Genomic DNA, 26835 nt, shown 5'->3' with positions numbered 1-26835 from the left:
ATTTATTTTTTGCTTATGCAGACACACAAACATCCAGCAAATCCCAAAGATCTGAAAATATTAAGCAGAAGTGTCCCCTACTTAAGTCTCATTCAATGTTTTTTTTTTAAATGCATGAATAAAAACAAGGTTAATATCATTATCAACAATAGTAATAATAATATATTTATGGTGCAATTATGCCCATTATGGGGTACTGGGTGTAGATTTATGAGAAAAAAAAATTATTTGAACGACTGTAGTATATACTACAGTCGTTCAAATTATTTTTTTCTCATTAATCTACACCCAGTACCCCATAATGATAGTGATAGAATGATAGTAAAATCTAAAATATCACATGTACATAAGTATTCGGACTCTTTATTCAGTAATTAGTTGAAGCACTTTTGGCAACAATTACAGCCTCAAGTCTTTTTGGGTGTGACGCAACAAACGTTTTACACCTAAATTGGGAAATTTTCTGCCATTCTCCTTTGCAAGTCCTGTCACTTTCAGGTCTCTCCAGAGATGTTCAGTAGGGTTCAAATCAGGGCTCTGGCTGGGCCACTCTAGGACATTAACTTTATTCCTTAGCTGGTTGTTCTTAAGCCACTCCTGTGTTGGCTTGGTTGTGTTCTTAGGGTCGTTGTCATGTAGGAAGGTGAACCAGACTGGGGTCCTGATCGCCGTAGGACAGGTTTTCCTCCATTCTGCTTTCCCTTTCTCAATCCTGACCAGTCTCTCAGTCCCTGCTGAAGAAAAACACACACACAGCATTATGCTGCCACTATTATGCTTCACTGTTTGGATGGTTTTGGGCAGGTGATGAGCAGTGCCTGATTTCCTCCAAATATAATGATTAGAATTGAGGCCAAACAGTTCAATCTTGGTTTCATCATACCAAAGAATCTTGTTCCACACAGTCTGAGAGTCCTTCAGGTGCCTTTTGGCAAACTCCAAGCAGACTTCCTTGGGTCCACACTGCCATAAAGCCCAGATCGGTGGAGGGCTGTAGTGATGGTTGTCCTTCTCCACAGAGGATCTCAGTCAGAGTGACCATCAGGTTCTTAGTCACTTCTCATACTAAGGCCCTTCTCCCCTGATTGCTCAGTTTTGTCAGACAACCAGATCTTGGAAGAGTCCCAATTGTGCTGCACTTCTTCCATTTGATTTTTCCATTTTTATTTCAGGGCTTTTTTTTTTAATAAAATAAATTACAGACAATTCTTATTTCACTTTGTCATTATGGTTCTAAGTGAAGATTAAGGAGGAGAAAAATCAATCTGAATGATTATAGTATCAGGCTGCAACATAACTAAAAAAACAAACAAACAAAAAAAACAAAAAACAAAGGTGAATAGGGTCTAAATAGATTTTGAATGCACTTACACTCTGATCAGTACAGGACTTTCAAAAGTGATGTCCTTTCTGTGTTCTAATGATATACATTGTGAAGAAAACAGGAACCTTCACAACCTTTTTGCATGCACTTCCTCTGGAAACAAAACACAAATGGCCAGTACACCTAGCAGAGGTGGTGCATGCATAGAATATGACTCACATTCATCCACAGGTTACATAGCACACTATCTTCCTTTCAGTATCCAGCCATACCTCCCAATCCTGCTCTAGGACAAGAACAATAGAGAACATTTAACAAACCAGACAAGTTAGTGGTGGATATGAAATGACTTGAAGAGGCACATCTTCAAGTTAAGGTGTTTGCTAAGAGAAATACCACATAAATGGTCATCCAGCATAAAGAGAAATTATACTTTCCATCAAAAGAGTTGGGACAAAGTGTAAACTTATTTTTACCTACCTACACTTATCTACAGAATATAAGGTGGTAGAGGTCCAGAGATTTGCACATGACATAAAGCTAATTAATTGATTAGTAAAGTAGTAGGAAAAGTGTTTTATTAACATTGGTGCAATATTTTCAGCATTCAAACCTCTTAGCCCAAGTGTGACTTTGTCAGGTTTGTCAGGAATGCTAAGGCCACTATGGTTTACATCACAGTATTTTCTGAAAGCATCCTAAATGGCTTTGGGTTTGTTGTGCAGTACACCAGTGGTGGATGAAATACACAAACCATGTACTTGAGTTAATGACTTGAGTTATACACTCTATGAAATATGACTCCAGTAAAAGTAAAAGTGCTCCATTTAAACTTTTACTTGAGTAAAAAATACAAAAGTTTTTGCCATCAATTGGACTTAAGTAGCCAAAGTACTATGATTTATTATGGCTATAATGTTCCTATTATCATTTTTGTGACAAAAGACTCTTTGCTTAATCAACTCAGTTTATGTGAAAAGACTCGAATGTTATTAGCACATCAATCTATTAAAACAATTATATTAATTAAACACTGATTTATATCTATTAAAATTATCATGAGCCCAAAACCTTCAATTTAACTACTTATAAAAAATTGTTGAAATAAGGTCACGGGTGTTGTGCCAGAAGTCAGAAGTTTCTTCTATCATTTGTTCCTCTCAATATGTTCTGCTCGCTGTTGAACTGACGCTGAACTGTATGCTGGTGATAAGTACATACCAACAAGCGGCAATCCATACAAGTGTAAAACAGAGCATGTGCTTGACCCTGATTGGTGGATTGCTGCATGTTTGACAAGTTACGTTTTTATTCACTTATAAATAAAAAGGAACGACTGATGTCGCAAAATGTAGTTAGGTAAAAAGTAAGATATTTGACTTTGAAATGTAGTGAAGTTAAAATAAAAGTGTGCTGAAATGGAAATACTTCAGTAAAGTAAAAATACGTGAAAAAGCTACTTAAGTACAGTAACGAATTACATTTACTTTGTTACTGTCCTCCACTGAGTACAACCCAGATTTTCTAAACAATATTTTTTATATCCATGCATGAATGAGTGATTCTGCAATCACCTTTGGGTGACATGCACAAAGAAAGAAATATCTCTTGTTTCATATCTGCTCATTAGTTGGTCACAAATCATGGCCTGGTCACTCGATGCTCACCTGCACATGCTCCATCAATGGAACAGCTCAGGTTGTAGTGTGGGCATGTTGTGATACTCATGTTTTGCCCAACATGTGAAAACAAAGTTAACACAAATATACCAAAGGTTTTTTTTTACTGAATCACCATCTCATATCGTGTTTTAGGTGAATGTTTTTATTAAATCAATTAAATACAGCTGTGAGATTATTATAGTTGAGGTGTTTTTTGGTTGAGGTGTACAGTTTGATTTATATTTTAGGAAATAAAACATCACAAATCAACTGTTTTTGTCTTTTCACAAACGTGTCTTGGTGTTGGGGAATAGTGCATCTTTAAGCCTACGTTTAATATCAGTCAAATACTCAAGTACTCAAATCAGATACTCAAATCAGATACTCTTTGACAGATTTGACTGATATTGAACGTAGGCTCATTGGTGACGTTTAACTTCAGTAAGGTGTCTATACTTTAACTGACTTTAACTCAGGTTTATGACCTGAAACTTGCTACGCGCCCTGGTACAAATCGGGCATCATGGTTGTTCCCTGATCCGCGTTTTCTGCCCTATTTTCGTTCAAAATAACCTCAGTCCATTACCCACATTCTGAGAAATGTTCTAGTGTTCCAGCAGGTGGCAGTGCGGAGGCTTCTTGAAACGAACGGCATAAAGAAGCAGAAGAAGAAGTAGTCGCAGGATTCGCGGATCATTGTGCACTTGAGGACATTTCTATGTTTTTTGGAAATAAATCTTACAGTTTGCTGTGTCACAGAGTTTTAATCCAAAAATTCAACACCTTTCCAGCGTTTTGTGTGGATTTAAATTTCTGTCACACGGTCAGCCTCGGAATCGGCTGTGATTATTATTATTGTTTATCATATCATAGCTGCCAGCAAACTGTCTAATCTACAGGAGGATAGTGAGGTAGGATCTTTAACACACACACACACACACACACACACACACACAGTCTTTGTGCATGTTTACTGAACGACGCTACCTGGTGTGTGTGTGTGTGTGTGTGTGTGTGTGAGGTGTTATTTGTAAGTTTTTATAACGTTGTGTTAGAAATACACAATGAATGTTGATTATGTTAAGAACAGTGTGCAGTGTTTAAATGGAAGATTCTGGATTTCGTTTTTTCCCACTTCAATAACTGAACTGTTGGCCATCAGGATCTTCAGTGTCACTGCGTCAGTGCTGACTGAGGAATTATTTACTGTCCTCTGAAATGCAGAATAGATTTCCCGTGATTAAGTTTTGCATATAAATATTATATGCACAGGCCCGCCAAAAGTATTGGAACAGTGAATGCTGCTCAGTGGAGTGAAGGTCAGTTGATTGACATGTCCAGTCTGCTTCTGCTTCATGCCTACGTGCTTATTTCCTGATGATGTCTTCAGTTCTGTTGTGTTTGGTGTTCAATTGTGGAAAATTTTATAATGATTGTCATGTGTCATGTCCAGTAGTCAATAGTAACAAACTCCAACTTCTTCTTTTTGTTGTGGCTGCTCCAGTTAGGGGAGCAGGTTCTTTCCAATAATGGTGGTGGATCCTATTCATTGTTCTTTCTAAATGAAAAGAATGATCATTCTTCTCTAAAACTCTTCAGGTAGCTCAGTGGTTAATGCTCTGGTTTAATGATCAGAAGGTCGAAGGTTCAACAAATAACCCTCTGTGCTCCAGGGGCGCTGTGTCATGGCTGAGCCCCTGTCTGACCTCGTCCCTGATTGACTATAGGTTTTGAATGAATAAATTCTTGCCTTGAGATGACGTACGGTTGAAACCTTGAAAGGACTGAGACTCAATATAAAGCATCTGTTTATTAATTTAGTATTTTTTCATTGTATGAAGTGCTGCAGCTCATAAAGAACATTTCAGTAAGGTTTGGAATTCAGTCAGTACTCCTCTGTCATTTGAAGGAAGAGAATGTTTCCAGAAATGTAAATGCTAAACAGTGTGCATGATGTGATGTTGCATTATTCATTACATTTTCATTGAGCTGCTTTTAACAATGCTGTTTGATAACTGTATGAATGAGCAGATGTGAAGCAGATGTTGGTACCTCTCCATGGAAAAATAAAGAACCTATAGTTTTCTTTGAAATCGGACAAAATTAATTGACGCTATAATTGTGTGTTTTATGTTTAATAAAAATCAGACTTTACGTCTGAATTTTGATTTAGCAGAATATATAAAATAATATAACAAATGAAAGAGACAAATTTGTTTGTATAACTAGAAAATAAATGCAAATAATTGGATTATAGTGACGTTTCAAACTTATTGTTTTCTTTATCACAGATGTAATCAGTCATTCAGCTTATGGAGAAAAGAAGCTGCTCTGCTGTTTGATATTATTGTGTACTGGATGTACACTGGATGGAAAGGAGAGAGTTATCTGAGGAGGTTAGAAAGAAAATAATGGACAAGCATGTTAAAGATAAAGGTTGGAAGATGATCTTCTGGCAGCTTGATGTTCCTGTGAGCACAGCTACAAATAAAAGTAGAGTGTTTTAGGTCAGTGGGACTGTAACCTCACTGGATGCGGTCACAAAAGCAAATGTAACCCCAGATTGAGCAGAAAGTTCATGCAAATGGTAGAAAAAGAGACAAGGAAAACCTCCAAAGAGATGCCAGCTGAATTCCAAGGTAAAGGTACATCCATATTTTATTGTACCATTTGTCAATTTTTCAAAGAAAAATATATAAAAAAAAGCCAAACTGAAGTTTGCTATAATGCATACTGACAAGACAATATGCTTCTGGGAGAACATCTATTGGACAGTTGAGGCAAAACTGGAGCTCCCTTTGCAGAGCTGAAATGTCTTACTGCCCAGTGTCAGAAAGCTCGGTCTCAGGTGCAGATCATGGGCTTTCCAAACAGGATAATGACTCAAACTCTACAATTAAAAGCACTCAAGAATGACTAAGTCAAAACACCGGACTTTTATGAAGCATGCAGTCTGACAAAGATGTTTTTTTTATACCTGAATCAGTTTGGTCATGAAAAGTGGGCCAATCTATCCATAGCGAATGTAAAATGTCTTATTGAGAGCTACACTGCTTGCAATGATTGCCTTTTAAATGTTGTTTAAAAAAATAGTTTATGGGTTCCATCATTTTTGCCCAATCAATTTTTATTTGTTCTATTATTTTAAATATTCTCTTCAATCGAAAATCGAAAGCAAAGTCTGAATTATATTCAAAACGAAATAAACAGCGATGGGTTACTCGTGTCTGTTTCTAGTTATTTCAGTGAAAATTGTGGATTGTTCTTTTTTTTTTTTTTTTGGAGGGATTTTTTATGTACAGTGGCAATCAGTCATCTTCACTGCTCAACAGTTGAAGGAGTTTTTGTCCTGTCTATACCATGCTACCAGAACACCTTTTCCACAAAATAACTATGGCATTTAAAAAAACAACATTATTTTGCAAAAAAAAAACAAAAAAAAACACACTGATCAAAATTAGAGAACAACAATGACTGTAGCATGGAAAAAGATCACAACAAAATTTTCTGAAGGTTACAAAAGTCAGCAATTTGTAGGAAGTGCACAGGCCTCTGCTCTGAATGACTTCAGCACATCTGCGGCCACAGGACAGCACTCGTCTCTCACACTGCTCTGGTGTGATTTTGGTCCACTCTTCTTCCAGTCTCTTCCACAGTTTGGTGACTGTAGTGGGTTTCTTGGCCATAACTTTGTCACCAAGAATTTTCCAGAGGTTCTCTATTGGGTTGAGATCAGGACTCAGGGCAGGCCATGTCATTATTTTAATGTTTTCAGTTTCAAGGAACTGCTTTACCCGTTTTGCTCTGTGACATGGAGCGTTGTCCTGCATGAACACTGCGGGCTGATTGGGTGATGAACACAGGGAAGCAACCATATGTTGTTGAAGAAATTTCTGTTAAACATTTGCATTCACTCTGCCATGTAGCTGTATAAGAGACCCAGCTCCTGCTGCAGAAAACATGCCCCAAACCATGACACTTCCTCCTCCACTTTTCACTGACTTCTTTACACACTTTGGGTTCAGTCTTTCTCCAGTTTGTCGCCGAACATAATGTTTCCCATCGGACCCAAATAAATTAAACTTGTTTTCATCACTGAAGTGAACTTTGGACCAGTTCTCCTCTGTTCACACAACATGCTTAGTCTAGCCTTTTGATTCTTTCTGCTAATGAGAGGTTTGGTCACTGCAGAGTTGGCTTTCAGTCCAAATGCTCTTAAATGTCGAGACACTGTATGACGAGACAGATCCTTACCCTGTTCAGCTCTGAACTGGTGAGCAATTCCAGCTGCAGTGTGGAAACGATTGCCCATTGAGATCCTCCACAGTATCCTGTCCTCTCTTGTATTTGTCTTCCGTGGACGACCAGCCTTCTTGGTCGACTTGAATGAGTTTGTAATATTGTAAAGATCCAATATTCTAGAAATCACAGATTTGAAACGACCAACTTGTCTTGCTATGGCTGATAGGGTCATCCCTTTAGCCTTCATCTGGACAAGCTGCTGCTGGAGGCTTTCAGTCACTTTAGAACGGCCCACCATGTTGCAGAGTCAGTAAAACTGGAAGTTAGGCTGCCAGTTAAATTAAAAAGTGTTCTCTAATTTTGATCAGTGTGTTTTCTGCAAAATAATGTTTTTTTTTAAATGCCTTAGTTAATTTGTGGAAAATGTGTTCTGGTAGCATGGTATAGACAGGACAAAAACTCCTTCAACTGTTGAGCAGTGAAGATGACATTATTTCAGAATTGTTCAATTGTTTATAAATTGTTCTCTAATTTTGATCGCCAGTGTATGTATAGATATGAACAAGACCACAGCTCAGATGTTTGGTGCTTGATTGTAACCAATGTACTGAACTGAAAAATGTAATTGCTGTCTTCTGACTCTGTAGAATAATTTGGCCATGACAGGAGGCATGGCAGCACCACTCCCTATGAGTAACCACACGAGAGAGAGAGTGACTGTGGCCAAACTGACGCTGGAGAACTTCTACAGCACTCTCCTCACACAGCACGAGGAGAGGGAGATGAGGTAGTTTATTACAACTGTTTACATTTAAAGATTCGGTCTTTTGGATTTGGTGGCGATAAAGTGGATAAATTTACCTTTAGTGGTTTAGTCTAGAGATTTTTTAAGACTTTAATTTGATTCTAGGGTTTGATTCTTTTGATTTTAGGGAACTCCTAAATGTTTTGAAGGTTTTGTGAGGGCATCTATTTAGTACCCAGAGCAGAATCACATTTGACCACACTTGACTATCAAACCCAGACATAAACCTTTTCCACCAATTTGCACACAATTCTGTAGAATGACACTGTTTAGCATAACATTACAATTTCCTTGAAATTCTACTAGAATTGTCTAGTGGAAGAAGAGTAGAGCTTATTATTTAGTATTATAACCTACAATGCCTCAACAATATGGAGCAACTGACTGAAAAACGTAACTATGCTCTCTTTGCTTATTAATTCTTTTATAAGTTACTTAGATTTTATCTGTATTGTAAATTGTATTATTATGTATTTTTTCTATTTCTGTTTGATTTATTCATTTTCATTTATGCTCTTTTTCAACTGTTAGTGTCATATTGATAATAGCTTCCTTTTCTGCCTTTATTTAAACATTTATGTTCTTCTGCTTTCTTTCTTTATATTTAAGTGTTTCCTGACTGGGTTTCCTAATATTATTTTCTGCCCTTAAAGTCTTGGGAATAAATAAGCACACTACCTTTGCCTACTTCATAAAATTGCTTAGAAAAGTTGCAAGAGCAAATGTATGAATCTTTATTTTTTCAGGCAGAAGAAGCTGGAGAAAGCGATGGATGAGGAGGGCTTACCTGATGAAGAGGTGAACTAAGCATAGATCTCTTTTTATTTTCCATTTCTCAGTTCAGTAAACCAGACTTGGTCAGTTTGTGATCCTGATCATTTAGGAAACCAAATTCCACTCTTATGCATAATTTTAACACTTTATATTGCATCAGTAGATGGTAGAAGAATTTGAATGACTAAATATTTACATGCAGTATGTGGAATTTGTTTTTATTTTTTGGGTTTTTTTGTTTAACAGTACAGTTTAAATACTCAGTGTGTTTGTTTAATGTAATAATATGAATTTCCTGGGAAATAAAAGTGTGTGTGTGTGTGTGTGTGTGTGTGTGTGTGTGTGTGTGTGTGTGTGTGTGTGTGTGTGTGTGTGTGTGTGTGTTCTGTAGAAGATCATGAGGCGCTCCCAGCATGCTCGTAAGGAAACAGAGTTCCTGAGGTTAAAGCGAACTCGCCTGGGGCTTGCTGACTTTGAGTCACTGAAAGTCATTGGAAGGGGAGCTTTTGGAGAGGTTTGTGTGTATTTATGGGCTTGATTTACAGACCTCAAGCAATGTACTGTCATTTAAAGATTGAAAATTTGTAAACATGACAAGGATGACTGAAATCTTGCTTGACATTGGTGTGTAAAAGTCAGTAATGCAATGAGTGTTAATTCCTGTATAATGTAAAAATACCTGTGAAAATTAAGGGACTATGAAATAAGGCTGTAATTTGTAACGATTTTAATGTACTATTTGTAATATGTAATGTTGTATGTAATGTACTATGGGATTGATTACCCCCATGTGAAGCACTGCCCGAGTATATCCTGAACCACTTTCTGTTGGTGTTTGGGTAGTTGGTATGGGTGACTGCACCACTACACCTGGAGGAGTATCAGTACAGTGCACTGTGAAGTTTGTGTGACCAGGTAGAGGCAAAAACACACCTGAAATCTTGTGGTCTCCACAGGGACTGGGGGGGAATGGGGCAGTATTTTTTATTTTTTTGCTTAGATTTAGCTCCTCCTTCTCAGGAACCATTGTTGCCAGGGACACAGGTTGCACCTCTACTTAATTTTAGGTCATTGAGGTGGTATAGTTGAGCGCATCAACTCGACCTTTGGACCTAACGTAAATTTCTCTGATTCACAATGGCTCTGAATCTCAAAGGGTCATTGCCACTTTGTGAGAAATGTAGAACTTGGATAGCAAAATGAGCACTTATTCTCCAGGTCTAAATTCCGGTTGCCAAGTACCTATGGGAATGGGAGTAAGGTGGGGAGAGGAAGGGAAAAAAGGAGTGCTCACCTGGCCTCGGCCATGCGGCCAAATGGTCCTTAGCTAGCTGGACTGATGTTTGCACATACTCCACCATCTTCCACTGTACTGATGCCATATGATTACCTTATTTGATTATTCCATGAAATGAGAAAGTGTATAGATGTCGCGTCGTAATTAGTATTAATATTGAAATTTCTTGGGCTTTCTTTTTTTTTCTGCTAAAGATCTGCGTGAATTAAATAAATTGTATAGACGACTAAAAAAGAAGAAAAAACAAGCACTTTCATTGTTCCAGGTTTATGTAGAGTTTGAGAGGGTCAAAATAATAAACCAGCTGTATTCTCAGAAACTGCTTGAATTAATGTCCTGTAACCATACAAATGTACAGCATAACAGAATTTGATCATGTCTGAGCATTTTTAATCACTTTCAATTTATTACCAACATAACAGGTTATAGATTTAATTTTTACTATTTTTATTCATTATTTAACTCAAAATATCCTCTGTTTCTTGATCAGGCCACTTAATATTGATCCCTTTAATTTGTCCTTAGGTGCGTCTGGTGCAGAAGATTGACACAGGTCACATTTATGCCATGAAGATCCTGAGAAAAGCAGATATGCTGGAGAAGGAACAGGTGTATCTTTTTGCACAAATCATTAATTCAAGACTTCACAAATCATCAGTGTTGCATTTCATCCAAAAATTAGCCCTGGCTACATTAGCATGTAGAATTAGTGCTGTGTCTTTTTGTGTAGGTAGCTCATATCAGGGCTGAGAGGGACATTCTTGTGGAGGCAGATGGAGCTTGGGTAGTAAAAATGTTCTATAGTTTCCAGGACAAAAGAAACCTTTACCTTTTAATGGAGTTTCTGCCAGGAGGTAAGAACAGAAAATGATGTTATGCTTAGCAAAAGTGCATGACTAAGGTTTCTACTGATTTGTTTAGTTATTCATTTTTTGCAAAATTTCTGTGGCAAAAAAATTTTTAGACTCTCTTCCTCTATATGAATTAGTTTTAGTGGATCTTTGATTTATTTGTCTGTGCGCTCAGGAGACATGATGACACTGCTTATGAAGAAAGACACTCTTTCAGAGGAGGTCACTCAGTTCTATATAGCAGAGACAGTCCTGGCCATTGACTCCATTCACCAACTGGGCTTCATTCACCGGGATATTAAACCAGACAACCTACTGCTTGACCTACGGGTAACACACACACACACACACAAAATTATATTTACTGCTGCTGAATCGTATTTATCATCCACAACAGGCTCATGTTCTGCTGAATTTTAGGGCCATGTCAAGCTGTCAGACTTTGGCCTATGCACAGGCTTGAAGAAAGCTCATCGCACTGAATTTTATAGGAACCTTACACATAACCCTCCAAGTGACTTCTGTAAGTATAACCTCATTTATTTAAATTGTATTAAATGTAATTTCTTTGCCAAAAAAACCTTTCTAAATTCATTTGCATGAGAACGCTTTTTGTTTTCGCCAAATGCATTAAAAGGCTCAAAGATTGTTTGGAAGCAGACCGATATTGGCTTGGAAATCTAGTATGTATGAGGTGGTTTGAGCTACACTCACTGCTACATCTACATTCACATGTACCTACACTTTAAAATATCCTGGTCTAAAGACAGAGAAGGCAGACTTTAAAGACTGTAATAATATAACAAATACTTTACATTATACATTATATATACCTCTGTTTGTGCATCACTATATGGATTACAGTATTGGAAAACCTCTTTTTTCCTGCCAACTGTTTCCACAATATTGGAGGCAAACAATTGTATAAATGTCTTTGGATGTGGTAGGATTACATTTTTCCTTCACTTTAACTAGGAGAAACACACTTGTTCCAGCATGACACCACCACTATGCACAAATCCAGCTTCATTAAGGTTGGATTGGAAGATCTTGAGGGGAGGGGCATGCTTCAACTCTGTTGAACACCTTTGGGATAAATTAAAACACTGACTGCACCCCAGGCCTCATCATCTTACCTAAATCAGTACCTGAATTTACTAACACCCTTGTGGCTAAATGAGCACAAATCTCCACAATCACACTTCGAAAATCTAGTGGAAGATCCTTCCATAGAGTAGGGGTTATTATATCACTAAATATAGAAGGATGTTTAAAAAGCAAATACAAATCTTATGGTTAGGTGTCCAAACTGTTTTATAGTGTCTGTGTCTGTGTGTGTGTCTGTGTGTGCATGCATTACTAGCTTTTCAGAATATGAACTCGAAAAGAAAGGCTGAAACATGGAAGAAAAACAGACGACAGCTGGTAAGTATGTGTGTGTGCACCACACCAATGTTGATGAATGTTGGGAATATAGTGCAGTAAACTCAGTTCTGGTTACATGCGCAGGCATACTCCACTGTCGGCACACCTGACTACATCGCCCCTGAGGTTTTTATGCAGACTGGATATAATAAGCTGTGTGACTGGTGGTCCTTGGGAGTCATCATGTACGAGATGTTAATAGGTATGCTTTAATAGTTATAATTTTCCCAGAACAATAATGATGCAGAAATAATGAAAAACACATATTGCTTTGTGCAATGTGATTAAATGGCCTAGCGTAGAGTGATGTGTGTGTTACATTATTATAAAAGTTTCTTTATTTAAGTAAAAGTAATGACTGCACACTAGCAGCAAACAGTTGATTGACATAGCGAGAAAAAAGCCAGTATCTGAGTTCTTTATTTGTTACTTGTTTGCTCATTTATTTATCTGTTCAATTTCAGTATTGTTGATTTTTGATTGAAATGTGGAGGCAGTGGTTCATCACTAAAATCTTACACTATGAAATTCATGCAACTGTCAAAATATTTCTGCTATTTGTGTAAAAGCTTATGTTAATAATAGCATTCATTAATTTTATATATTTAGAGTTCCAATTGATGATGATTTAATTTACTACTAAATTTAACCACCCTGTGGTCAGGAGAAGTTTCTTCAACTCATTCTAAATGAACATCTCCAGTAACTTTTTTTGTCTAAAATATATGTGCCATTAGTTATAGTCCTAAACGGCACAATATCCACCAAAAACAGGAGTCCTATGTAGAATGTATTCCCTTCTTCTATTCCTGGGCTCCAGATCTACAGCAAAAGTGTGAGAAGTGCAGAGATTTAATGACTGTGGCAAACAGCTGTGAGCCGCATTAAGGTAAATCCCCAAGGGGTTCCTAGGTGCAGTCACACAGTGTGGCATTGGAAGGGAGGGCTCCATGCAGAAAAAGTAAGTGTGGGGACTGCAGTACCTGTATTGTTTGTCCAGAGCTCCCAGTCTGGTTGGGCTTTGATTTGAGAGGGGGGAGGTGAAAGTGGTAGGGTAGGGGAAAACCTCTATTAGTATTCTATTAACAATGCTTTAGGCTGTCTTCTACTTTTTGCTTGCACCTATGTTTGCTCTCATAAGTCACCTGACAGAGCACAGAAGAGATTAGGTTAGAGTGAGTATATGTTTCACTGTCCACGCCTGCTTTGCCATCATCTCCTTCATGGGCTAGGTAGATTGTTTGAAACTAGGACTGGCTCTGACATAGCCTGGCCCCCTGTTAGTGGTTGTGTCCACAGGGAATTCTATCGAGGAACAAGTGGACACAGCAATTGACATGGCTTCTCAGGAATGGTGAGGAGCCACCACACATCCAGAGGAGACCTGACTATAATGTCTAGTGTGGTCTCTTGCTTTTATATTGGAATCCATTAGGGCCTCCCCGTATGAGTCAGTGAAAAGGTATTTAGTTGTCGAAATAGAAACGGACTGTTGACTGAACATATTCACTTTTAATCACCACATTATCTGTGTAAAGCTGCTTTGAGACTATGTTCATTGTTAAAAGCGCAATACAATAAAAATGAATTGAATTGAATTGAATTGAATTGATGTTCTGGTATAACATGACTGTGCTTGGTTCCTGGGTATCACCTGTCCCAGTGGCATGAGTCCAAATGTGGCAGCTAGGAGATGTGAAATAGAAAGAAAACTTATAGTAAATACAGTTGGGTCTTGAGTTAGTGTCATAAAAAAATAGCACCAAAGAGGGTAAAAGTACACACATCCTTCACTCAAGTAGAAGTACAGATACTCATGTTTTAAAAGACTCTGGTAAAAATTTAAGTACTGGCAAAAATCTTTCTCTTTCATTAAAATAAAGAAGTTTTGGCTCTGACATGTACTTAAGTAAAAAGTAGTTTTGAAAAAGTAGTAAAAAGTAGCCATAACTACTGTAGTACCTGTTTTAGTGTCCAGAGGTTTGAATGGAAGAGGTTGATTCTGTGACTGGTGTCTTATACATATAATGAGTTGATATTAGGAGTTCGCTCCTAAAGGAACAGGAATAATTTTTGTTCTGTTTGTTTGAGAGTCTGTTCTTGCTGGTAGGAACAGGCGCATTAAGGATGGATTTGGACTGTAGTTAATGTCAGCAGTCCAAATCAGCTACACTGACTCAGGACTACAGTTTGCATCTGCTCACCATCACTGCACACCCAACATCATTTACCTGTAATAAATGAACATTTGTGCCACCCAGATGAGGATGGGTTCCCTCTTGAATCTGGTTCCTCGCAAGGTTTCTTCCTTATGCCATCTTGTGGAGTTTTTCCTTGCCACAGTCGCCACTGGCTCACTCATCAGGGACAAACTTACACATGAAGAGCATCTCATTCATTCTTTATCACCACATTATCTTTTTGCACAATGCCTCTTGCACTTTATTCAGCACCTGGGTATTACCTGGTAGATGTAAGGTGCTATATAAATGAAGATAGATTGATTGATTGATTGATTGATTGATTGATTATTATCTGTGTAAAGCGGCTTTGAGCAGCTTTCATTGTTAAAAACACAATACAAATCAAAATTAATTGAATTGGTTGGTAGGGGATCAAATACTTATTTCACTCGATTAAATACAAATTAATTGATATCCTTTCTTTAATGTTTTTTTTATGGATTTATTTTTATATTCTGTCTCTCTGTTAAAAATAAACCTACTATAAATATTCTAGATATATTCTATTCATTTTCTTTGTAACAGGGTAAATGAACAAAATCAGCAAGGGATCAAATAATAAGTTTCCCCTCTGTACAAACCATCTACCAAACCATCAAAATAGTATAATGTAAAAATACTATTTTTATAGTCCAGTCCATAATAATAGTGCAGAACATTGAGGTGTGGAAAGCTAATTGGAACTCTTTCAGTTTGACTGCATTAAAATGCACTCAGTCATACTAATTAGTGCTTTTGACATTAAAATGTGTTTTGCTCTGTCCTTATATTCCAGGATACCCACCCTTCTGTTCTGAGACACCACAGGAGACATACAGGAAAGTCATGAACTGGCGAGAAACTCTTATCTTCCCCCCTGAAGTTCCCATTTCAGAGAAAGCTAAAGACCTGGTCCTCAGGTTAGATGCATTATTGGCATATTTGTGTGTTTTTATATATACAGTGAGGAAAATAAGTATTTAAACACCCTGCTATTTCGCAAGTTCTCCCACTTAGAAATCATGGAGGGGTCTGAAATTGTCATCGTAGGTGCATGTCCACTGTGAGAGAAATAACCAAAAATTAATCCAGAAATCACAATATATGATTTTTAAACTATTTATTTGTATGATACAGCTGCAAATAAGTATTTGAACACCTGTCTATCAGCTAGAATTTTGACCCTAAAGACCTGTTAGTCTGCCTTTAAAATGTCCACCTCCACTACATTTATTATCCTAAATTAGATGCACCTGTTTGAGGTCGTTAGCTGCATAAAGACACCTGTCCACCCCATACAATCAGTAAGAATCCAACTACTAACATGGCCAAGACCAAAGAGCTGTCCAAAGACACTAGTAACAAAATTGTACACCTCCACAAGGCTGGAAAGGGCTACGGGGAAATTGCCAAGCAGCTTGGTGAAAAAAGGTCCACTGTTGGAGCAATCATAGAAAATGGAAAAAGCTAAACATGACTGTCAGTCTCCTCGGACTGTAGCTCCATGCAAGATCTCACCTCGTGGGGTCTCAATGATCCTAAGGAAGGTGAGAAATCAGCCCAGAACTACATGGGAGGAGCTGGTCAATGACCTGAAAAGAGCTGGGACCACCGTTTCCAAGGTTTACTGTTGGTAATACACTAAGACGTTTTGGTTTGAAATCATGCATGGCACGGAAGGTTCCCCTGCTTAAACCAGCACATGTCCAGGCACGTCTTAAGTTTGCCAATGACCATTTGGATGATCCAGAGGAGTCATGGGAGAAAGTCATGTGGTCAGATGAGACCAAAATAGAACATTTGGGTCATAATTCCACTAAACGTGTGAAGAAGAATGATGAGTACCATCCCAAGAACACCATCCCTACTGTGAAGCATGGGGGTGGTAGCATCATGCTTTGGGGGTGTTTTTCTGCACATGGGACAGGGCGACTGCACTGTATTAAGGAGAGGATGACCGGGGCCATGTATTGCGAGATTTTGGGGAACAACCTCCTTCCCTCAGTTAGAGCATTAAAGATGGGTCGAGGCTGGGTCTTCCAACATGACAATGACCCGAAGCACACAGCCAGGATAACCAAGGAGTTGCTCTGTAAGAAGCCTATCAAGGTTCTGGCATGGCCTAGCCAGTCTCCAGACCTAAACCCAATAGAGAATCTTTGGAGGTAGCTCAAACTCCGTGTTTCTCAGCGACAGGCCAGAAACCTGACTGATCTAGAGAAGATCTGTGTGGAGGAGTGGGCCAAAATCCCTCATGCAGTGTGTGCAAACCTGGTGAAAAACTACATGAAACATTTGACCTCTGTAATTGCAAACAAAGGCTACTGTACCAAATATTAACATTGACTTTCTCAGGTGTTCAAATACTTATTTGCAGCTGTATCATACAAATAAATAGTTATAAAATCATACATCGTGATTTCTGGATTTTTTTTTTTAGATTATGTCTCTCACAGTGGACATGCACCTACGATGACAATTTCAGACCCCTCCATGATTTCTAAGTGGGAGAACTTGCAAAATAGCAGGGTGTTCAAATACTTATTTTCCTCACTGTATGTATATACAGTTGTGTTCAAAATTATTCAACCCCCAATGCTGTAAATGGTTTTAGGGAATTTAGTGTACATTTGTAATTGTATTCAGAATGAAATCCTACAAGGACTTCTTAAAGAACCATATGCAACTAAAATGACATCAATTAGTTTTGTAATACAGTAGTAAATGTTTCTTTTGTGAATTCTTCATTGACATAATTATTCAACCCCTTAAAGACTACCACTCTGAAGAACAGAGGTTCAATGAAGTGTTTTTAATCAGGTATTGAAAACACCTGTGGATATCAGGGAGCAGCAATAAAGCCTAATAAGCACCAATTAGGCAGCTTTAAAATGACTGTGATACTCAGCTCCTTCTAGACATTTACTGGTGTGGTTACAAACATGGTGAGGTCAAGAGAATGGTCCAGGAAGACAAGAGAACAGGTGATTACTCTTCACAGGAAGGGCAATGGCTATAAGAAGATTGCAAAGATGTTAAACATACCAAGAGACACCATAGGAAGCATCATTCGCAAATTCAAGGCAAAGGGCACTGTTGAAACGCTACCTGGTCGTGGCAGAAAGAAGATGCTGACTTCAACTGCTGTGCGCTACCTAAAGCGTAGAGTGGAGAAAAGTCCCCGTGTGACTGCTGAGGAACTGAGAAAAGATTTGTCAGATGTGGGTACTGAAGTTTCTGCTCAGACAATACGGCGCACCCTGCGTAATGAAGGCCTCCATGCCAGAACTCCCAGGCGCACCCCCTTGCTGTCCCCAAAGAATAAGAAGAGTCGACTGCAGTATGCCAAAAGTCATGTGGACAAACCACAGAAGTTTTGGGATAGTGTTCTGTGGACTGATGAAACAAAATTAGAACTGTTTGGGCCCATGGATCAACGCTATGTTTGGAGGAGGAAGAACAAGGCCTATGAAGAAAAGAACACCTTGCCTACTGTGAAGCATGGCGGGGGGTCAATCATGCTTTGGGGCTGTTTTGCTTCTGCAGGTACTGGGAAGCTTCAGCGTGTGCAAGGTACCATGAATTCTCTTCAGTACCAGGAGATATTGGATGACAATGTGATGCAGTCCGTCACAAACCTGAGGCTTGGAAGACGTTGGACCTTTCAACAGGACAATGATCCCAAGCATACCTCCAAGTCCACTAGAGCATGGTTGCAGATTGAAGGCTGGAACATTTTGAAGTGGCCATCGCAGTCACCAGACTTAAATCCGATTGAGAACCTCTGGTGGGACTTAAAGAAAGCAGTTGCAGTGTGCAAGCCTAAGAATGTGACTGAACTGGAGGCTTTTGCCCATGATGAATGGGCGAAGATACCCGTAGATCGCTGCAAGACACGTGTCAAGCTATGCTTCACGTTTAAAAGCTGTTATAACTGTAAAAGGATGTTGTACTAAGTACTAAGATTGAATGTCACTTGGGGTTTAAATAAAACTGATAATGATGTGAGCTCAGAAAAGACATTTGTGGTTATTTCATTATAAATGTTATGTTATATTTGTCTGACCTACACATGCCTCTTTGATTTAATTGTAAGCAGGATGACTGAATGATCATAATCAATGTCAAACCGACCAAAACAATCAATTTCAGTGGGGGTTGAATAATTTTGAACACAACTGTATGTGTGTATGTGTGTGTGTGTGTGTATATGTGTGTGTGTGTGTATATGTATATGTATATATATATATATATATATATATATATATATATATATATATATATATATATATATATATATATATATATATATACAGTACAGACCAAAAGTTTGGACGCACCTTCTCATTCAAAGAGTTTTCTTTATTTTCAGGACTATGAAAATTGTAGATTCACACTAAAGGCATCATAAATATGAATTAACACGTGGAATTATATATGGAATTATAAACATAACAAAAAAGTGTGAAACAACTGAAAAATGTCATATTCTAGGTTCTTCAAAGTAGCCACCTTTTGCTTTGATTACTGCTTTGCACATTCTTGGCATTCTCTTGATGAGCTTCAAGAGGTAGTCACCTGAAATGGTCTTCCAACAGTCTTGAAGGAGTTCCCCGAGAGATGCTTGGCACTTGTTGGCCCTTTTGCCTTCACTCTGCGGTCCAGCTCACCCCTAAACCATCACGATTGGGTTCAGGTCCGGTGACTGTGGAGGCCAGGTCATCTGGCGCAGCACCCCATCACTCTCCTTCTTGGTCAAATAGCCCTTGATGCCTTCAGTGTGACTACAATTTTCATAGTCATGAAAATAAAGAAAAGTCTTTGAATGAGAAAGGGTGTCCAAACTTTTGGTCTGTACTGTATATATACATACACACAGTGGTGTAAAAAAGATCCTGATCTTATTTTTTTTGCATGTTTCACACTTTAATGTTTCAGATCATCAAACACCTTCAAATATTAGTAAAATATAACACAAGTGAACACAACATGCAGTTTTTAAATTAATGTTTTTATTATTAATAGAAAGCAAAATCCAAAAGTACATGGCCCTGTGTGAAAAAGTGTTTGTCCCCTAAACCTAATAACTGTTTGGACCACCCTTAGCAGCAACAACTGCAATCAAGCGTTTGTGATAACTTGCAGTGAGTCTGTTACAGCGCTGTGGAGGAATTTTGGTCACTCATCTATGTAGAATTGTTGTAATTCAGACACATTGGAGGGTTTTCGAGCATGAACCACCTTTTTAAGGTCATGCCACAGCATCTCAATAAGATTCAGGTCAGGACTTTGACTAGGCCACTCCAAAGTCTTCATTTTGTTTTTCTTCAGCCAGTCAGAGGTGGACTTGCTGGTGTGTTTTGGATCATTGCCTTGATGCAGAACTCAAGTTCGCTTCAGCTTGAGTTTTGCTTTGCCCTTATATTCCAGGATACCCACCCTTCTGTTCTGAGACACCACAGGAGACATACAGGAAGGTCATGAACTGGTGAGAAACTTTGATCTTCCCCCCGAAGTTCCCATTTCAGAGAAAGCTAAAGACCTCGTCCTCATGAACAGATGGCCAGACATTCTCCTTCAGGATTTTTTGGTAAACAGCTGAATTCATGGTTCCATTTATCACAGCAAGTCTTCCAGGTCCTGAAGCAGCAAAACAGCCCCAGAACATCACAATACCACCACCATATTTTACTGTTGGTATGATGTAATTGTTCTGAAATGCAGTGTAACTTTTACGGCAGAAGTAATGGGACACACACCTTCCAAAAAAGTTTAATTTTTGTCTCGTCAGTCCACAGAAGATTTTCTCAAAAGTCTTGGGGATCATCAAGATGTTTTCTGGCAAAACTGAGATGAACCTTTTATGTTCTTTTTGCTCAGCAGTGGTTTTCGTCTTGGAACTCTGTTATGCAGACCATTTTTGCCCAGTTTCTGTCTTATGGTGGAGTCATGAACACTGACCTTAACTGAGGCAAGTGAGGCCTGCAGTTCTTTGGATGTTGTTGTGGGGTCTTTTGTGACCTCTTGAATGAGTTGTCACTGTGCTCTTTGGGTAATTTTGGTCGGCCGGCCACTCCTGGGAAGGTTCTCCAATGTTCTATGGTTTTGCCTTTTAGCTTTAAAGCTTTAGAAATGGCTTTTTAACCTTTTACAGACTAATAGATCTCAAGCTTTTGATTATCTTTTGGTCTACTTCACTTTGTCAGGCAGGTCCTATTTAAGAGATTTCTTGAGATTTCTTCTAGGTGTTGCAGTAATCAGGCCTGGGTGTGATTTAGAGAAATTGAACTCGGGTGTGATAAACCACAATTTTAACAGGGGGCAAACACTTTTTCACACGGGGCCATGAAGTTTTGGATTTTGTTTTCCCTCAATAATGAAAAACCTTCATTTAAAAACTGCATGTTGTGTTCACTTGTTATCTTTTACTAATATTTAAATTTGTTATGACAACATTTGAAAACATTGAAGTGTGACAAACATGCAAAAAAACCACACCACTTTGTGTGTGTGTGTGTGTGTGTGTGTGTGTGTGTGTGTGTGTATATATATATATATATATAAGTGTGTAAACCCCTCACATTTCAGCAACCATTATATCTCCTCAGTGGACAATACAACAGAAAGAAACTTGGATATATTTTAGTCAGTGTACAGTTTGTATATCAGTACAGATTTACTGTCCTCTAAAAATAACTCAATATACAGCCGTTATTGTCAAAATAGCTGGCAACAAAAGTGAGTACACCCTAAGTAAGTGTCAGTATTTTGTGTGAGCATCATGTTATCTAGCACTGCCTTAATCCTCCTTGGAATGGAATTCAGCAGAGCTGCACAGGTTGTTGCTGGAATCCTCTTCCACGCCTCCATAATGACATCACAGCACTGCTGAATGTTACACACATTGTGCTTCTCCACCTTCCACTTAAGGATGCCACACAGGTGCATATTAGGTCTGTCTGGAGACATACTTGCCCCTTCATCACCTTCAGCAAGGCAGTTGTAATTTCAGCGGTGTGTTCAGGGTTGTTTTCATGCTGGAAAATTGCTTCAGAATTTCACAGTACATATTGGAATCCATGTTTCCCTCAATGAACCACAGCTCCCCAGTACCAGCAGCTTTATTGAAGCCCCAGACCATGATGCTACCGCCACCATGCTTGACTGTAGGCAAGACACACATTTTCTTGGTGCTCCTCACCAGGGTGTCACACCACATACTGGACATCATCTGAACGTAACAAGTTTATCTTAGTCTCATCAGACCACAGGATATGGTCCGAGTAATTCATGCTCTTGGGCAGGTTGTCTTCAGAAAAACGTTTGTGGGTTTTCTTGTGAGCCAGCTTCAGATGAGGCTTCCTTCTGGGGTGATGGCCATGCAAACTGACTTGTTGCAGTGTGCGACGTCTGGTCTAACCACTGACTAGTGGACCTTCCGCTTCTGCAAGCTCTAAAGCAATGCATCAGCTCTCATGCGTCTGTGTTTTGAAGCACAGCACGTGGACTCAACTTCTTTGATGGCCCCTTGTGAGGTCTTGTCTGAGAGGATCCCGTCTTGCAAAACCTCTGTATGACCCTGTCCACTGTACTGCAACTCTTCTTACTGGCTTGGCATCTTTGTGGAGAGCAACAATTCTAATTCTCAAATCCTTAGAGAGTCTTTGCCATGAGGTACCATGTTTAACATCCAGAGAATTCTATTCAAACCACCAAAATTTAACTGCTCTAATACAAGTTACAGAAATATGTATGGTCCTGTCAAGCAGACTAACATTAACATGATAAATAATGCCAGTATGTTCATTTATTTTCAGAGGACAGTAAATCTCTACTGCTGTACAGGCTGCACATTTTCTCTCTCTCTCTCTCTTTTGTAAAGCTGTTAAACTATGCTAGCAAACTTTCCTTTTTACCTTCACTGTATTTTTAAGGGATTTATACTTACATATTTATAGGGAAGAAAACTGTTCACAGTATATATTTGTAAATTAATATTATTGTGCTTGCTGTGTCTATACTCATCTTTCACTCATTCCCACTTTTCAGTTTTTCAGTTACCACTTTATCCTTTATGCAATGTTTCTGGGAGGTGGAAGAAAACAAGTTTAAGGTAACAATGTGAGGAAACAATTTAGAGGAACACACTGGTGTAAACAGGGAGAATATGCAAAGAAATTTTGCACCTACAATAGTTTAAGCTTAGGATCAGACTGGGAATTCTGGAGCTTCAAGTATCCTGGGGATTCTAGAGCTTTTAAGATTCAGATGTTTGTCTGTGTAAAAATAAAAAACTATTAGGTTTCCTACCTGGAGGTTTTTAAGATGCCAACAGCAACACTGAGGAAACTACAGGGATTTCTTGCAAGTTTTTTCACTCCTTGCATGTGACTACCATTCTGCACAAGTCTGGGCTGTGGGGGTAGAGTGGCAAGAAGAATTTGTAACCTTGTCTGAGTTATGCCGTACCATTCAAATGAAAAGAGCTGTACATATAAGATCTCCACACAATTTGAAGAAACTTCCAAAGTGTAGATCTGTGAGTTAATAAAAACCTATTCACAAAAACTTGATGCAGTAATAAAGGCAAAAGTTACTTCTACACAGCAATTATTTGGCGGAGGTGTGCCGACTTATGCAATCAATCTGTGGTAGTTTTCTTTTTTAAAATGTGCCCAATTATAAATTTGTTTGTTAGATCAAATTAAAGATTTCACAAGTCCAACATTTTCGGTTGTTATTTATGTCTCTCTCTCTCTCTCTCTCTCTCTCTCTCTCTCTCTCTCTCTCTCTCTCTCTCTCTCTATATATATATATATATATATATATATATATATATATATATATATATATATATATATATATATAATTATATAATATAAACATAAACAGTAAATCTGTTCGGGTGTATAGACATTTTATTTCCACTGTAATATTTATTGATTTTGTTTGGCCCAGAGCCATGAATCCCCACATCCCTCAACATCCTAGTTAAGGAAGTTACTACAAAGCCTTGACATCCAGCCTCTACTGGACAGACAACCAGCATCCAGTGTAACCAGCATCTACTGTTTAGATCAAATTGCCTTTTTTTAATGGACGCTGGTCAGTGATGCCATCAGGCTAGATAGCTGTTCTGAACTCTTTTACTGTTTCCTTCTGTTTTATGCTTTCTTGCTGTTCCTAATGATTCTCATAATTATTGCTGCTTACTGAGATGCTAAGTCAGGTTTCTTCAGCTTTGGAAATGCTGCATTGGCCAGAACTTCAGTGTTCATTGTACATATAAGCCTATGAATTAGTTATTTCTATGAAGGTTCTGAGCCTGTTACTGTAATCTTTTTAACAAATCTGTTTTTGGAGCATTGGTTTATCTTAATTGGGGTCCTGCTTTATTATTCAGTTATTCCAAAGTCATAAAAGACATTTTTAGAAAATGTGTCAGCACCCAGTGTAAGGTCATAGGTTAAAAAATGTTTAAATCTGGGGTAAAACCTCTGATGGAATTTTAATTAGATAAAAAATCTTGTCTCAGTACAACACAACATTGTTACCTTTGATGATGTTTAATGCTCCAATGCCATTTATCCAGAAACAGATGTATATCATGATATTCCCGCTTACAAATTTTAGGCTGCATCTATGAGTCCTGGTGCATGCTGTGAAATCTTTAAAATGTCACCTGCCCTTTCTTCAGGCGATTAGTTCAGGTTTCTATGAACGTTTCCTATAGTGAGTTTCTTTACCTTCACCATGAATTACTTACATAAAATCCTCCCAACTAAAGGCAACATTTTTGATGTAGCATTTATACCTAGAACCTTTACACACATCTATAGATTACTCTCACTTGTTTTCTGATTAAGTCATCCTTCAGGACTGTACCTTTACCTGTTCTCCCAGACAGTTCATAGACTGTCAATATACAGTGGGTACGGAAAGTATTCAGACCCCCTTAAATCTTTCACTCTGTTATATTGCAGCCATTTGCTAAAATCATTGAAGTTTATTTATTTTCCTCATTAATGTGCACGGCACCCAATATTGACAGAAAAACACAGAATTGTTGACATTGTTGCAGATTTATTAAAAAATAAAAACTGAAATATCACATGGTCCTAAGTATTCAGACCCTTTGCTCAGTATTTATTAGAAGCCCCCTTTTGAGCTAATACAGCCAGGAGTCTTTTTGGGAAAGATGCAACAAGTTTTTCACACCTGGATTTGGGGATCCTCTGCCATTCCTCCTTGCAGATCCTCTCCAGTTCTGTCAGGTTGGATGGCTAAACTTTGATGGACAGCCGTTTTTAGGTCTCTCCAGAGATGCTCAATTGGGTTTAAGTCAGGGCTCTGGCTGAGCCATTTAAGAACAGTCACGGAGTTGTTGTGAAGCCACGTTATTTTAGCTGTGTGCTTAGGGTAATAGTCTTGTTGGAAGGTAAGAAGGTTTTCGTCCAGGATAACCCTCTACTTGGCCGTATTCATCATTCCCTCGATTGCTACCAGTCGTCCTGTCCCTGCAGCTGAAAAACACCCCCACAGCATGATGCTGCCACCACCATGCTTCTGTTGGGACTGTATTGTACAGGTGATGAGCAGTGCCTCGCTTTCTCCACACATACCGCTTAGAATTAAGGCCAAAAAGTTCTATTTTAAGGATTATGGAGGCCATTGTGCTCTTAGGAACCTTAAGTGCATCAGAACATTTTTTGTAACCTTGGCCAGATCTGTGCCTTGCCACAATTCTGTCTCTGAGCTCTTCAGGCAGTTCCTTTGACCTCATGAATTCATGAATTTCCGTACCCACTGTATATTTTTTTTCCTTGTAGTACAAATAACATGAAAATATTTGTATTTAGTAAATTGTTTATAAAAAGGCCTAAGCACAACTGCGTATAAAAGTCTTGTTTGTTCTCAGAGGCGAACGCCTGGCCGCAGTGCCGGAATGCTGAATTGCAAATTTAATAAGTCAGAATGAAGATTCTGACTCATAAAAGTCACAACTCAGCAATCAGGCACTGCAGCCGGGTTTTCTCCTCTGAGGAAAATGTCCACCTTGTGCTTTAAAATAACAGCGAGAAACAGTGAAAGAAGAAAAAACCTTGGCAGTGTTAAATTTATTTATTATTGCTGCTCTGGTTGCATTAACCTGCCACAGTGTTGTTGGTCATAATGCTACTGCCTACTTGATCCAATAATATACGAGAAACTTGGACTTAAGTTTATGCTTGAGACACGCCTTTGTTTTGGGCAAAAGCCACATGTGCATGTTTTCAGTATTGACTTGTGCATAACCGAAGGAAGCCCCTGTTAAAGTTGTGTTCATTTGTGTGTACTTTAGATATTGCACAGATGCAGAGAACAGGATTGGGGCACTTAGTGTGGATGAAATAAAGTGCCATCCCTTCTTTGAAGAAGTAGACTGGGAGCACATCAGGTATACTGCACACTTTCAACACAATGCAAAACTTTACCTTAGCTGTGAAAAAATGTGAGCAATATATATTGACAATTGTCTGTATACAATGTATTGTTGCTTTAAATTTGGAAGACTAAACTATATCATGGTCCTCTGAGATATGAATAATACTGAGGCATCAACTGAATTAAAAGGTAGCTAAGGAACATTAATGTAACAGTAATTCATGTCTGGTTTCCCAAATAAAATGGCAGGATTTTTCTTTAAAGCTTTTTAGAATTATTACAATATTACAAAGACAATGAAATATAATACAATCATTTTGCCTTTTATAAGTTTGCCTTATATTTGAAAATTATTTTAATAATCTAGATCTCTGTCGAATATACAACCTAATGTTTCCTCCGCACACAGAGAGAGACCTGCTGCTATCTCCATTGAGATCAAGAGCATTGATGACACCTCCAATTTTGATGATTTTCCTGAATCAGACATTTTACAGCCAGGTGAGCACAGTGACATCAGTGTATATTTAATAAACAGGGTTTGTTTGGTGGGTATAAGCCGTTAAAGAACACAAAGAACAATCGCATCAAGTGTATTAAACATGCATGAAGATGGCTTTATTGAATAATAACTTTTATAAATGATTGTGAAATGAGTGTACATTTATTGTATATTTTACATTTATATTATATTTATATTTATATATATATATATATATATATATATATATATATATATATATATATATATATATATATATATATATATATAAAATATACACACACACAAAGTAACGGAGTACAAATACT

At 38.2% G+C, this 26835-nt stretch overlaps 1 protein-coding gene across 3 annotated transcripts in view; it reads left to right on the top strand.

Annotated features, from left to right (window-relative positions):
• The first annotated feature begins 3646 nt into the window (after positions 1 to 3646).
• The window catches only part of stk38l (serine/threonine kinase 38 like), a 29779-nt gene continuing 6590 nt past the window's right edge, over positions 3647 to 26835 (top strand). Inside the window, exons 1-14 of one of the 3 annotated variants that reach the window (XM_046873551.1) lie at positions 3647 to 3896; positions 5277 to 5624; positions 7875 to 8014; positions 8779 to 8830; positions 9198 to 9320; positions 10629 to 10712; positions 10834 to 10957; positions 11130 to 11284; positions 11375 to 11477; positions 12318 to 12379; positions 12464 to 12581; positions 15398 to 15521; positions 25943 to 26038; positions 26435 to 26526. In XM_046873551.1, coding sequence (XP_046729507.1) covers positions 7887 to 8014; positions 8779 to 8830; positions 9198 to 9320; positions 10629 to 10712; positions 10834 to 10957; positions 11130 to 11284; positions 11375 to 11477; positions 12318 to 12379; positions 12464 to 12581; positions 15398 to 15521; positions 25943 to 26038; positions 26435 to 26526 — 1261 coding nt within the window. In that variant the 5' untranslated portion in view covers positions 3647 to 3896; positions 5277 to 5624; positions 7875 to 7886. Of the gene's footprint in view, positions 3897 to 5276; positions 5631 to 7874; positions 8015 to 8778; positions 8831 to 9197; positions 9321 to 10628; positions 10713 to 10833; positions 10958 to 11129; positions 11285 to 11374; positions 11478 to 12317; positions 12380 to 12463; positions 12582 to 15397; positions 15522 to 25942; positions 26039 to 26434; positions 26527 to 26835 lie in introns of all 3 variants that reach the window. The other 2 variants (XM_046873552.1, XM_046873550.1) reach the window with 2 other exon arrangements.

The sequence above is a fragment of the Silurus meridionalis genome, chromosome 18 (genome assembly GCF_014805685.1).
Source record: "Silurus meridionalis isolate SWU-2019-XX chromosome 18, ASM1480568v1, whole genome shotgun sequence".
Classification (NCBI taxonomy): Eukaryota; Metazoa; Chordata; class Actinopteri; order Siluriformes; family Siluridae; genus Silurus; species Silurus meridionalis.
This window is presented reverse-complemented; position numbering and strand designations above follow the sequence as displayed.